A 12,534-nucleotide genomic window follows, 5' to 3' on the forward strand; every position below is an offset into this window, starting at 1 on the left:
ATAGTTATAGAATAGTATCGATAAAATTAAAATAAGAAAAATATATTTTATAAAATTCAAAGGTATTAAACAATATATAATGTAACATATATTTTTAAAAAATATATCTATGTTGATTTCAGATTAAAAAATAAACATTTTTAACCTTTAAATGTTTCTAAATAATAAACAAGTATAGAAAATGAAAAAGAAAATATGATTAAAATATGAATGATTGGATATCATGGTTCGTAATTGTAACATCCACATAATTTCCGATTTCGTTAGATTATTTGTAAGTTAAGTTACGTTTATTTTATTTAAGTGTAACTTTTAATTATAGTCATAAATCGTTATTATGCACACATAATTAAGATTTATCAGTGATTCAAAGTCATTATATTGATTGATCTACTTATACTACCTTACCTCCCATATGATCCTACATGGTTATTCCTTACGTGATAGATCTTGATGTAGACATTGAGATTATTGAGGAATCTAGACTATAATAATTATAGTCGTCAGGAATATGAAACTAGATTAAGGCTTAGTGCTTTATACGTCTAGGTCTCTTTGGAAGTGCGAAGCGAAGTGCTGCCAAAATCGGCAGTCACCAATTTTTTTCCAAGTAAGTGCATAGTTCCTTTAATGAACATGATTTATACAAGTATAAAGTGTTAAATAATTATTGGTGGTCGTATGTGAATTGTATGCTTATTTCCTGGATTATATGTTAAGATATGTATGTATATATATATATATATATATATATATATATATATATATATATATATATATATATATATATATATATATATATCATGTTATGTGCGAACCAAATAGGATTCTATTTTATGTTAGGATAAATAGATAACCCTATATAATAATATTAGATGGAGCATTGTTAAGAAGATAAATGAACAATAATACCAAATACTATGTAAGGAATATATATATATATATATATATATATATATATATATATATATATATATATATATATATATGTGTGTGTGTGTGTGTGTGTGTGTGTATAGACACACATACTATATATATGTTAGTATCACTCACGAATAGAGTTGGTATTAGAAGTTGGTTACATGCGTTGTAATCTAGTCTAGAGTTAAACTTAGACTTATGGAAGATACCTAGTTCAATTAAGTTTGATATCGAGTAGTTTCATTAGGAAAATATGTGTAAGATAGGGACGAAGGTTAAAGTTCTGCTCCGTGACACTTTCAGGTGTCAATGTACGGTAGCTCCCTTGGATAATTAGAAATAGTAGGTCCTATTTAGACAACTGAAATGGTAGGTGTGGTCACCTCCAAGAGTAGGTAACAACACTTGATCATTCTAGATAATCTTGTGAACACGTTGGTGGCGTGAGCTTATTACTCATAGAAGTAGATGAAATAGGATACCATATTCATCAAATAATCTGATGACTCATATGTCTTTATGAATGCACCAGGCAAGGAATCCCCAAGCTGAGTAGTCAAGCTTTTTAACTGTTCATCAGGACAAATAATTTATCCCTGATAATCTGAGGATTGATAGGAATGGATATGTGAGAATGTAAGCCTATATGGTTATTGTATGGTAAAAGTTGATTTTGTAGGTATGACAATTAAGTACTATCATCATAATAATATTGTAGGATTGAAATCCCTATGCATCTCACCTGACCTACTCAATTTATATGCATCACACATATCAAGACTTAAGCCAGTGGAACTTGATTAGGACGTTGAGTGATTACGAAATAAACTACAATAATATTCAAGACCATCAGCTCTTTACATTGTAACTTATGTATATGTATTGATTATGACATCCTTAGGTTTTAATATTTTGGAATCAAACATTTTTAATCAAAATGATCTTTTGTACTCAGATTTTCCACAAATATAAATAAATGATTTTTAAAGCGTAAAGAAATTTTTTAATTGGTTTTGAAAATTAGAAGAGGTCACATTTTGTATCACAACATTAGTTTAATCAAACTAGGAAGAATGGTTTATTTCTAGACTTAAACTTATAATAATAAGCGATGACGGTGAATAGGTATCTAGAGCGTCCTAGGTTGTATACCTAAATAAACATAGACACTAGAATAATTTAGGGTAAAAGCCTTAAATAACATTAGGTGTTAAATAAAAATTTATATAGTATAACGTAGATTAAATACCTTGCTATAATATGCCCTAGCATACTTTAGGAAGATGCCTTATATGCTAACAGGTATGTAACAGAGCAGCCTTAGGTGCTCACCTAGATTGCTATTATTAGAAAAGTTAATGTAACATACACGTTTTGAAATCGTGTTTTAAGTAAATAATATTATGAAATATTATGTGAATTTGAATGTTGAGTTCTAACAGATAGCTTTTACTAGAAATGAAGTAAAACTATGTTTAGAATCACTCATAAAATGTTGGAAGTCTTTTGAGATTCCAATTAAAAGCCAAATAGTGAAATATAGCGAAAATATAAAATTTGGAATAAGTAAAATTTTATTATTGAAAGTTGTAGATAATCTCTTTAGAAACATTTAGGTGAAAACCTCATCGAAATCCAAGTTATAACGAAGAAGTTATGACCAATCGAAGATCCGCGATAAAACCGGCACGGCGTCGAATGACGTAAAAAGTGAGTTTTTGATAAACTACTTTTTAGCCTTAGTGATCTAAATGAAAGTCGTAGTATTCATTAAACCGAGAAGTTCGATAAAAAGAACGTCAAAATCTGACTTCGTATGAGGAAGTTATGATTTTTCGAAGTTTCAGCTTAGCAGTAGACAGCTAAAAACTCGAATTTTAGATCGAGTGATTTTTAGCCGACACAACCTAAACGAGAATTGAAGGTCTTGTCATTTGTAATACAACGGTAAAAAGTCTGATGAAAACGGACATCGGATGAAGAAGTTATGAATTTTTAACAGATTTTTCTGTCCCGGTCTGTTAAAAATAATAATATTAAAATTAAAGTCAAAATTAGCCGACGAAGTCTAAACGAAAGTTGTAGAGCATAATTTTAGCTACGCGTGCATATAAAGAACGTCAAAAACGGAGCTCGTATGCAAAAGTTATGGATTTTACAAGATTTGGCACATTTTTCGAAAAAATTCGCATGAATAGTACTGCCACATCAGCCCTCACATACAGCCTCCACGTGTCACCTTCTGATAGGACCGAGGTTGTTGTGTTGCCTTCTGATTGGACCAAGTCCGAGGTCCACTAAGCTTGGGACACCTTCGCATGAGACACCTCCGGATCACCCTCGCACCAACGTGGAGCCTGCCCATTGGACCAAAGTTGGGTCCAATCCCAGGCTGCCGTCAGCGAGCCTGCTGTTCCGAGCCGAAGACCGAGCCAAAGACCCAGCCAATGACGCACCTGAAGCCGATGACTCCTCGCATCCAAGCCTCGCCAAAGCTGCCATCTGGTCCGAGCCTCGCAGCCACCTGCCCTCTTCCCTTCGCTTTGGATCCGCACCTCGACCCTATATAAGGGGTGCGAGACCTCCAGGGTAAATGTTTGAAAGTTGCCCATTTTCACCCCTAAACTTATATTTCTTCTACTTCCACTTCCCCCGAAGCCCCAATACTGATTCCAAAGCCCGGAACACACCCCGAGACTCCTGAGAAGCCCGAAAAATTTATCTTTTCGGTTTCGAAGCTCTACGTTCGAAGAGCCCGATTTTCAAGAAAACTCCCGGTTTTCAACGACGAAAGTCATATTTAGAGCCGAAGTACTGCCCAAATTAATATTTTAGCCCGCGGTTATTTCACGGTGAGTTTAATATATAGAAATAATTGTATGTTATGTGTTATATGTGCTACGTGCTTTTTCAGTGTTATTATTCCAGGTCATTTTCCCGGGTTATTTTTATTCGCTATTTTTAATAGCAAAGAAATACCTTTGACCATGTGATCAGTGAAAGGATTTAGATTCACGTTGGTACTGGTATGTAGCCTCTGGCCATGTGGAACATGTCTCCGTAAGAGAATGAATTCTATTCTATGGTAGTGGCAGAAGGTTAGATAGGGCTATAAGCCAGAAATCTACCAAAATGTTAATCCAAAGTTGTATATCTTCTGTGCCGTTTGGGCCAAAGCTTTATTGATGTATATCAAGAATGGAAATTGTTATGTCTCATTGATTGTATATCTTTAAATCAAGTCAATGATTGAAATGGAATGTTGGTCACATGATTCACATATGCCCTTGTTGTTCCCTGTTTCTCTTTGCTTCAGCCATATTGAAGTATATATATGGCATAACATTATATTGTATCTATTATTGAACTCACTAAGCGTCACCGCTTACCCTCTCAATATTTAACAAATTTGCAGGAGATAGGCATCCAGTATAGTTATATACTGGTAGAAGATTTTTGAATAGTTTGAAACTATTGTATCGATAGAAGTTTATGAATAGTTTGAAACTATTATATTTTTCACTCCCATATGTATAAAACTATAGAATCCTGGGAAGTTATGTAATATATAACACTTTAAAATAGTCGGTTTATATCCAGTAGTTTGTAACCTCTTTATCAATGTAAAACATTGTTTTTATGAATATGCAAGTAGCATGTTTTGGAGTAACTATACTGTCGAGTATGAAAGTTTGGGTCTTTCATAAATACGAAAGTTAGGGTCTTTCAATTAAGGTCTATTTCTAACCTAGAACCAGGAAACTTATGTGTTTAGGATTCTAAATGTATCATTACTGTATTAGAACTGGCTTGTAACGTTTCAGAGTGATAAGAAGGACTTATGTGTCTAAAACATAAATAAAACCTTACCTATCATAATAAACTCACATCTTGGTACACTAATAGCTTGTTCGCGAGTGGTACTTAAGAACGAAAACGAAAGGATTTGGAGGTGAGGTGAGGGATGTGGACGGAAAACCTTGTTCCCGAGTTTAAATTGTGGAAGGAAAGTGAGGGGATGTGAAGGATTTTGAAGCCCCGTTTTCCTTCCAAAATTTCCTCCCAATTTTGGCGGATTCGGGAAGAAAATTGGAAGGATACGTAAATTGTAAATATTACGGACCATTATACCCTCAAACCTATTTATAAAATCATGTAGCTGCATAATCAATACCTCCCTACAGAAACAATTTCGTCTTGATCAAGTTCTCTACAATCGTCCCTGCTAGCCAATTCATCCCTACAAGTCAATTCGTCCATATGATCAGGTATGTAGCCTCTGGCCATGTAGAACATGTCTCCGTAAGAGAATGATTTCTATTATATGGTGTTGGCAAATGGTTAGACAGGGCTATAAACCTGAAATCTACCAAAAAGTTAATTAGAAATTATATGTCTTCTGTGCCATTTGGGCCGAAGCTTTATTGATATATATCAAGTTTGGAAATTGTTATGTCTCATTGATTATATATCTTTGAATCAAGTCATTGATTAATATGGAAAGGTTGTCACTTGATTCACATATGCCTTTGTTGTTCCTTGTTCCTCTTTGCTTCTACCATATTGAAGTATATATATATATATATATATATATATATATATATATATTAATCAAGTCATTGATTAATATGGAAAGGTTGTCACTTGATTCACATATGTCTTTGTTGTTCCTTGTTCCTCTTTGCTTCTACCATATTGAAGTGTGTATATATATATATATATATATATATATATATATATATATATATATATATATATATATATATTAATCAAGTCATTGATTAATATGGAAAGGTTGTCACTTGATTCACATATGCCTTTGTTGTTCCTTGTTCCTCTTTGCTTCTACCATATTGAAGTATATATATATATATATATATATATATATATATATATATATATATATATATATATATATATATGGCATACCGTTATATTGTATCTATTATTGAACTCACTAAACGTCATTGTTTACCCTCTCAATGTTTTAATATATTACAGGCAATAAGCATCCAGTATAGCTTTATACTCTTGAAAGAATTAAAATAGCTTATACTCTTACTTTTGTATTTAAGTTTTAGTATGTATATAATATACAATATCCTGGGTAGTTTTGTAATAAACTTAAACTTAGTCGGTTTGTATCCAATCGTTTGTAAATAAATTATCAATGTAAAATATTATTTGTGAATATGCATGTAGCATGTTTTGGAGTAACACATTGTTTTAGTATTATGAAAGTGGGGGTCTTTTAGTGTGGTACTGAGGATGGGAGAAGAAGAGGTGTCTTCGTTGGTTCCCATGTGTTTTGGAGAGGGAGGATGTGAGTTTTCTGGTGTGGTATGTGTTGAGCCATTCTATGATACCATATAAGGAAATAGAATCGAAGGAGATAGCGAGAAGACTGTTTCTGTATATTGAATTTGATTGATCACAAGTGAATACATCTTGTGTCTATATAACAAGAATACCTAACTATGAGAGATATATACGGGAACAATATTAACATAGTAATATATATGTGTGCAAAATATTAGGTGATGAATGTGACATGGTTATATCTTAATACTTTACTAGTTTCATGTTAAAAATTAAGAAACACATTTCTTACAAGTCTATAAATATTATTAAAAGATAAATTTTATGACATCATCTGAAACAATCTGGGTCTTGATTGTATTTCAACCCTATGTTTTCAACCCTTATATCAAATTGCTAACATTATCTTCCCCAAATAGAATGTATTTAATTCCAATAAAATCTTTCCAATTGTCAAACAAAATTAACTTACATCCGTTGAAATGGAATGTATATAATTCCAATAAAATCTTCCCATATTTCAAATATTGAATTTACGGTTATAAAGGTTTTAATATGGTCAGCTTTAAAAACATATTAGTAATAAACCATTTCAATTAAGACATTAATATCATTCATTAATATAAATCTGTTTATATTAGTAAACCATTAATAAAAAATCCATTTTTATTAGGAAACCCTTAAGACCAAAAAATCATATTCAAATTATCACATACATATACGATTCATCATTGAATCTGCGACTCATACTTATTTTCAATCGTTGCTTTTCTTTAAACCTTCTCCTACAATATCATTCTTATTATTTATGACTTCCATCGTCATTCTCTGTTTCAAACTTCGTTATTGTGCAGTAGAATGTCAATACCTTCTTTCGTTTTTTTTATATTTTTGTCGATTATTTTTGTGTTCCTATATCAAATATATGTATGCATATATTTTGATTTTCTTTGTCACAAATTACATTAAATCGGTTAACTACTTTTCTGAAACTTTTCAAATAAATAGGAAAATATATTATGTATCTTTAACAAAATAGAAATTAACTATCTTTGGAATTAAATCTAATTAGGAAAATATTATTTTTATATATTAGAGATGATTATGATTTTTTTAATTATTATGTCATAAGATTTTGGTTAATTTTGGTATGATTTTAAAATATTTTGATATGATCCTATTACACTTTTAGGTTGTTTTAATAGGAAATAATATATAATCTATTTATGCATCCTTTGAAATTAAGTATGGAAACAATTTTATTGACAACTATTATACCTCTTTATGAATCATACATGTTTATAAATAAATACATTGTATACGTCCCTTTTATTTCATATAAAAGTTATTTCTAATTATAATTGTTTTCTCTTTTATTTTACACCCATGGTACAAAACAATCGTGATGAGATCGTCTTTGATAAGGTTGTTGGCATCGATGCATCCAAGGAACCCTAAAACATTTGTGTTCAAGTACTCTTGCTTTGGAAGCAAACTTAAAAAACAACCCAAACATGTTCAACAGCTTAGACATGATTTTAATTGACGAGTAGGTACAATTTTTTTTATTAGGTTGCTTTTAATTTGTAAAATTTTAAACTTAACCAATTTTTTTTTCATTTACATGACACTAAAATACAAGCAACAATAAAAAAAATTTCATTAGTTCGTTTGAAGCCCTCTTTGTTGAAGGATCTATAAGGGAAATTAGTAATTTTGGTATGACCATAAATGAAGGATATTACATGCTTGTTGATCACAAGCATAAGAATACTTTCTACAAAACAACCAAAGTTCGTGTATCAAATGATTTTGCTATTATGGTGGATCCTTATAATTTTGTGACTTTCTAGGATTTGATAGTAAGGAATCTCGACACCCGTGTTGCATTTGGTAAGCTTTTATTTTAACATTCTACCTTATCTACATGTAAATATTTATTGTATTACACATCTATAATACAACAACCGTTTTTGTTTTGTTATAAATTTTCTTGGTCAGGTTGTGTCGACTAATCCCATGAAACTGATTATTGAAAATTCAAGGGAGAAACCGTTGATGAACCTGGTTGATCAAGATCTAAGTTAAGTATATGCATTTAAAACATTTTTTTTTCTAAAGTATTTTTCTACATACCATAAAACATGTTGTTTGCATGAAAATGACATGTTCAACTACACTTCAATATACATGTTTATTTTAGCATTACTTAAAACATTTAGAATCCACTAATTATAGAATTCAGGTTTTGTCATATAAGAAATAATGCTCATTATCAGAGGGTTCATTTATGATCTTCTCCTTAACAAATTGGTCGAATGTGGTTAGAGTTGTTTCACATATTTTTTATCACATGTCTTCATACTTTTAAGTTTAAAATTTTCATCTTCAAATTCCATTTTTTTTAGTTACATATGTTCATTGAAATTACATTTTTTTGTTTAACATACCAACCTACTTTGTTTTATCTTTATATAATAACAATAAAATTTATAAATTTACACAACAATATATATATATTTCGAATTTTTTCATAGGATTATACATTACAAAATACAATTCCCTCCAAAATAATTTTCGTCGGTAATTTCATCTAGATTTTCACCTAATTTAAATTTGTATTTCTTTATATAATTTTTTTTTAATAATGCTGATTTTTTCCCTCCAAAAATTATATCAATCATTTATGTCTTAGATATGGTGCCCCATTATATTTATTATTTTCCAAAATATATTCGTTTAATGAGGAATTTAATTTAGTGAATGAAGTAAATGTTAATTTAAACAAGATATATATTCCTTAATTATTACACGAGTTTATTAAAAAAAAATATCAAGATGTAAACATTAAACATTTTTAAAATGAAATTTCAAAATACATAGAAACAATGATATTGTACAATGAAATATAAAGTTGAATAGACTGAAAAAAATCTATTAAGACAGTCAATCTTTAAAATAGTATTGTTATGAAAAACTATAAGGTAAGATAAAAATTATAAGACATTAGAAGATTTGTAAGTAAAAATATTAAAAACGTTACGGTTATTAGAAGAAAAATAAATCGTTAAGAACTTAAGATTAATAAAAATGTTAACCACTTGGGTTGTGGTGACTTGGTAAGGCATGTGGAATATATGGTGGATAACCTATTGACCCATGTTCAAATCCTAGCACCACTAAGCCCTTGTGGACATGGAGGTTCGCCTGCAGTGACTCCAGGGCATGAGACAAAGCTTTATGTTTGCAACGGTGGATTAGTCGGTGCGCGAAAGCTGGCCCGGAAACCCTCGTTAGGGAAGTTCCCTTTCCAAAAAAAAAAGATTAATAAAAATGTTATATATAAACTAAATTATCACAATAGTAATGAAATGTCATTATTTGATATTTTATATAATTCAAAGATATACCAAATTACATTGATGATATACTAAAATTATTCAAAGTTGCGCCAAGGATAATGTAAAGTTTTTGCGAACACTAAATAAATAAAAATAAATATAAAAACTAGCACTTACATTCATAATCAATTTAAAATAAACAAATCATAATTTACAGAAAAATTTCCATTGATGATATACTGAAATTAAATCCATATAACATTTCACATTCCATAAATTATATTCTATGACTTTATTTGAATAAATAAAATAGTTGTTAATATTTAATGCGGTGAAAAAACGGTATATTAATTGTAATATAGGCTTAAATTAAGTAACCTTATTATTGAAAAAACATCTAATTAGAATATTTATACTTGTATAACAATATCATAACCATATGTAACCAGAACTAATATAACAAAAATATTGTATACCAAGACACCCTTCAACAATTATAAATATTTATCGATTTCAATGGATCTTCAATAGACTGTTTTCTATGTGTTCGCTGCGTTTTAATTTAATTTAATTTACTGCGGGCTATAATCTTGTTCCCTTCTAAAACTTAAACATATTTTCCAAAAAAAGAAAAAAAAAAAAAAACAAAGTGGCATTCGTTGAGTTGAAGTGTTCCTCGCGCAACTCCTCGTCGCTGATCATCACATACCCACCCAATTTTGTCAGATATATCCTCCGTGCACCCGTCGGATTCCCTCTGATACAGTCGCCGAAGTCTGTACTTCGGCTATCAGTCGACTACCTATTATGCTAACTGGTATGCATGGACTTTCTCTATATCAAATCAATCTAATGCTTTATAGCAGTTGGTCCCTGAATCACTTTACACCTTATACTCGCAATCCCCAATTGAGAAGGACTCCCCTGTTCATCCTAAGGTTGTCGCGTGGCCTTTCTTTTACTGCACATAACCTGTTTGATAAAAGTCCCCAAAGCCATGTAACAGCTTTTGTTCAAGGAAACAGGTTAAACAAGATACCCACAAAATTCGAACTTTGTACAGCTCTTAATTCTTGTGCCAAGACACAGAATTTGCGCCTAGGTTCCCAAATCCATGCCCAAATACTTCACATAGGTTTCGACCACAATTTGTACATAAACAGCTCATTAGTGAACATGTATGCAAAATGTGGCGCCATTGTTGATGCAATGAAGGTATTCAATGGAATGGAGTTTCATGATCAAGTATCATGGACTTCAATCATATCTGGGCTTTCACAAAATGGAAAGGGAAAAGAAGCCATTTCTTTATTCAAACAAATGTTGAGAACACAAATTATTCCCAATTGTTTCACTTATGTTAGCGTTATTAGCAGTTGTACAAAACAAGAATCAGTATCCAAATGCAGTGAGTTGCTTCATGCTCATGTTATAAAACTCGGGCATGAAAACAACAAGTTTGTAATAAGCTCTCTCATTGATAATTATTCAAAATGTGGAAAGATGGATAAAGTTGTGATGCTATTTGAAGCATGTATAATAAAAGATTCTATTCTTTTAAACTCTATGATCTCAGCATACTCCCATAACCTTTTAGGTGAGGAAGCTCTTAAACTTTTCATGAAAATGCATAACGAAAACGTGAGTGTAAGCCAACATTCTTTGACCAGTATTTTGGATGCTTGTGGGGCGTTGACTGTTCTCCAACAAGGAAAACAAATCCACGCTTTGGTAACAAAAACGGGTTCAGATCAAAACACTTTTGTAATCGGTGCTTTGATTAACATGTACTCAAAATGTGGTAACATTAATGAAGCTAGTCATGTATTTAATCAAACAGTTCACAAGAACAACATATTATGGACATCGATGATGTCAGCATACGCACAAAGTGGTAGAGGTCTAGATGCTTTGGAAATCTTTGATCATTTAGTAATGGAAAAAGAAATAGATTTTACCCCAGATCATGTATGTTTCACTGTTGTGTTGACTGCTTGTAATCACTCAGGGCTTCTAGAAAAGGGTGTTGAGTATTTTGAGAAGATGAGATCATACAATTTGGCTCCTGAGATTGATCAATACGCGTGTTTGATTGATCTGTATGCGAGAAAAGGTGATCTTGAAAGTGCACGCAAGGTGTTTGATGAAATGCCATTTGAAGGAAATGCTGTGATGTGGAGTTGTTTTTTGAGTTGTTGTAAAGAGTATGGGAATGTGGAGTTGGGGAGAGAGGCTGCTTATAAGTTGTTTGAACTTGAACCATGTAGTCCTGTGCCTTATTTGATTTTAGCAGATATATGTGGTGCAGCTGGTTTATGGAGTGAAGTTGGGAATATAAGGAAGATGATGAGTGAAAATGGAGTGAGAAAATGTGTTGCAGGGTGGAGTTGGGTTGAGGTGGATAATGAAGTTCATGTTTTTTGTGTGGGGGATTTGTCTCATGTTCGATCGGATGATATTTATTTAGAATTAGAAAAGGTTAGTTTGGAGATGATGAGTGAATGTAGCAAACAATATAACATTTTGATTAGTGAATCTTGAACCGAATTATTTAAGTAAGAACTATAAACCTCAACCAATTTAAGTCATAAATAGTTTTTGTTAGAAGAGACAAGTTTTAACTATAAATAAACATTTAAACCATCCCGAACTTATTTTGTTTAGTTAGTAATGAAATTACATTTATAGATTTTGCTTTTTATGAAAAACGTGAATTTCATTTAACCTTTCTCGTTTTATTTATTAAATAAATGCAATTTTGGTTGATCAGTAGAGTTTTTGGATTATTCACAAGAAAGTTAATTTGGGATTTCGGAGAATTATACATAACTTGGTGTTAAATATGTGTAGTACACGAGTTGATTAAAAAATATTAAATATTTTAAAGTGTAACATTAAATATTTTTTAAAATAAAATTTCAAAATAATAAGAAAGGAAGAAACATATTCAGTG

The 12,534-nt window shown here is 31.0% G+C and overlaps 1 protein-coding gene across 1 annotated transcript; it reads left to right on the forward strand.

Moving 5' to 3' along the window:
• Window positions 1-10,757: 10,757 nt before the first annotated feature.
• Window positions 10,758-12,122, forward strand: LOC145089693 (pentatricopeptide repeat-containing protein At2g13600-like). Its single transcript, XM_079028093.1, has one exon. It carries the CDS (start codon window positions 10,758-10,760, stop codon window positions 12,120-12,122), a length of 1,365 nt encoding a protein of 454 aa, XP_078884219.1.
• The last annotated feature ends 412 nt before the right edge of the window (window positions 12,123-12,534 follow it).

This window comes from Lactuca serriola, chromosome 2 (genome assembly GCF_051521515.1).
Source record: "Lactuca serriola cultivar US96UC23 chromosome 2, Lser_US96UC23_V15, whole genome shotgun sequence".
Taxonomy (NCBI): Eukaryota; Viridiplantae; Streptophyta; class Magnoliopsida; order Asterales; family Asteraceae; genus Lactuca; species Lactuca serriola.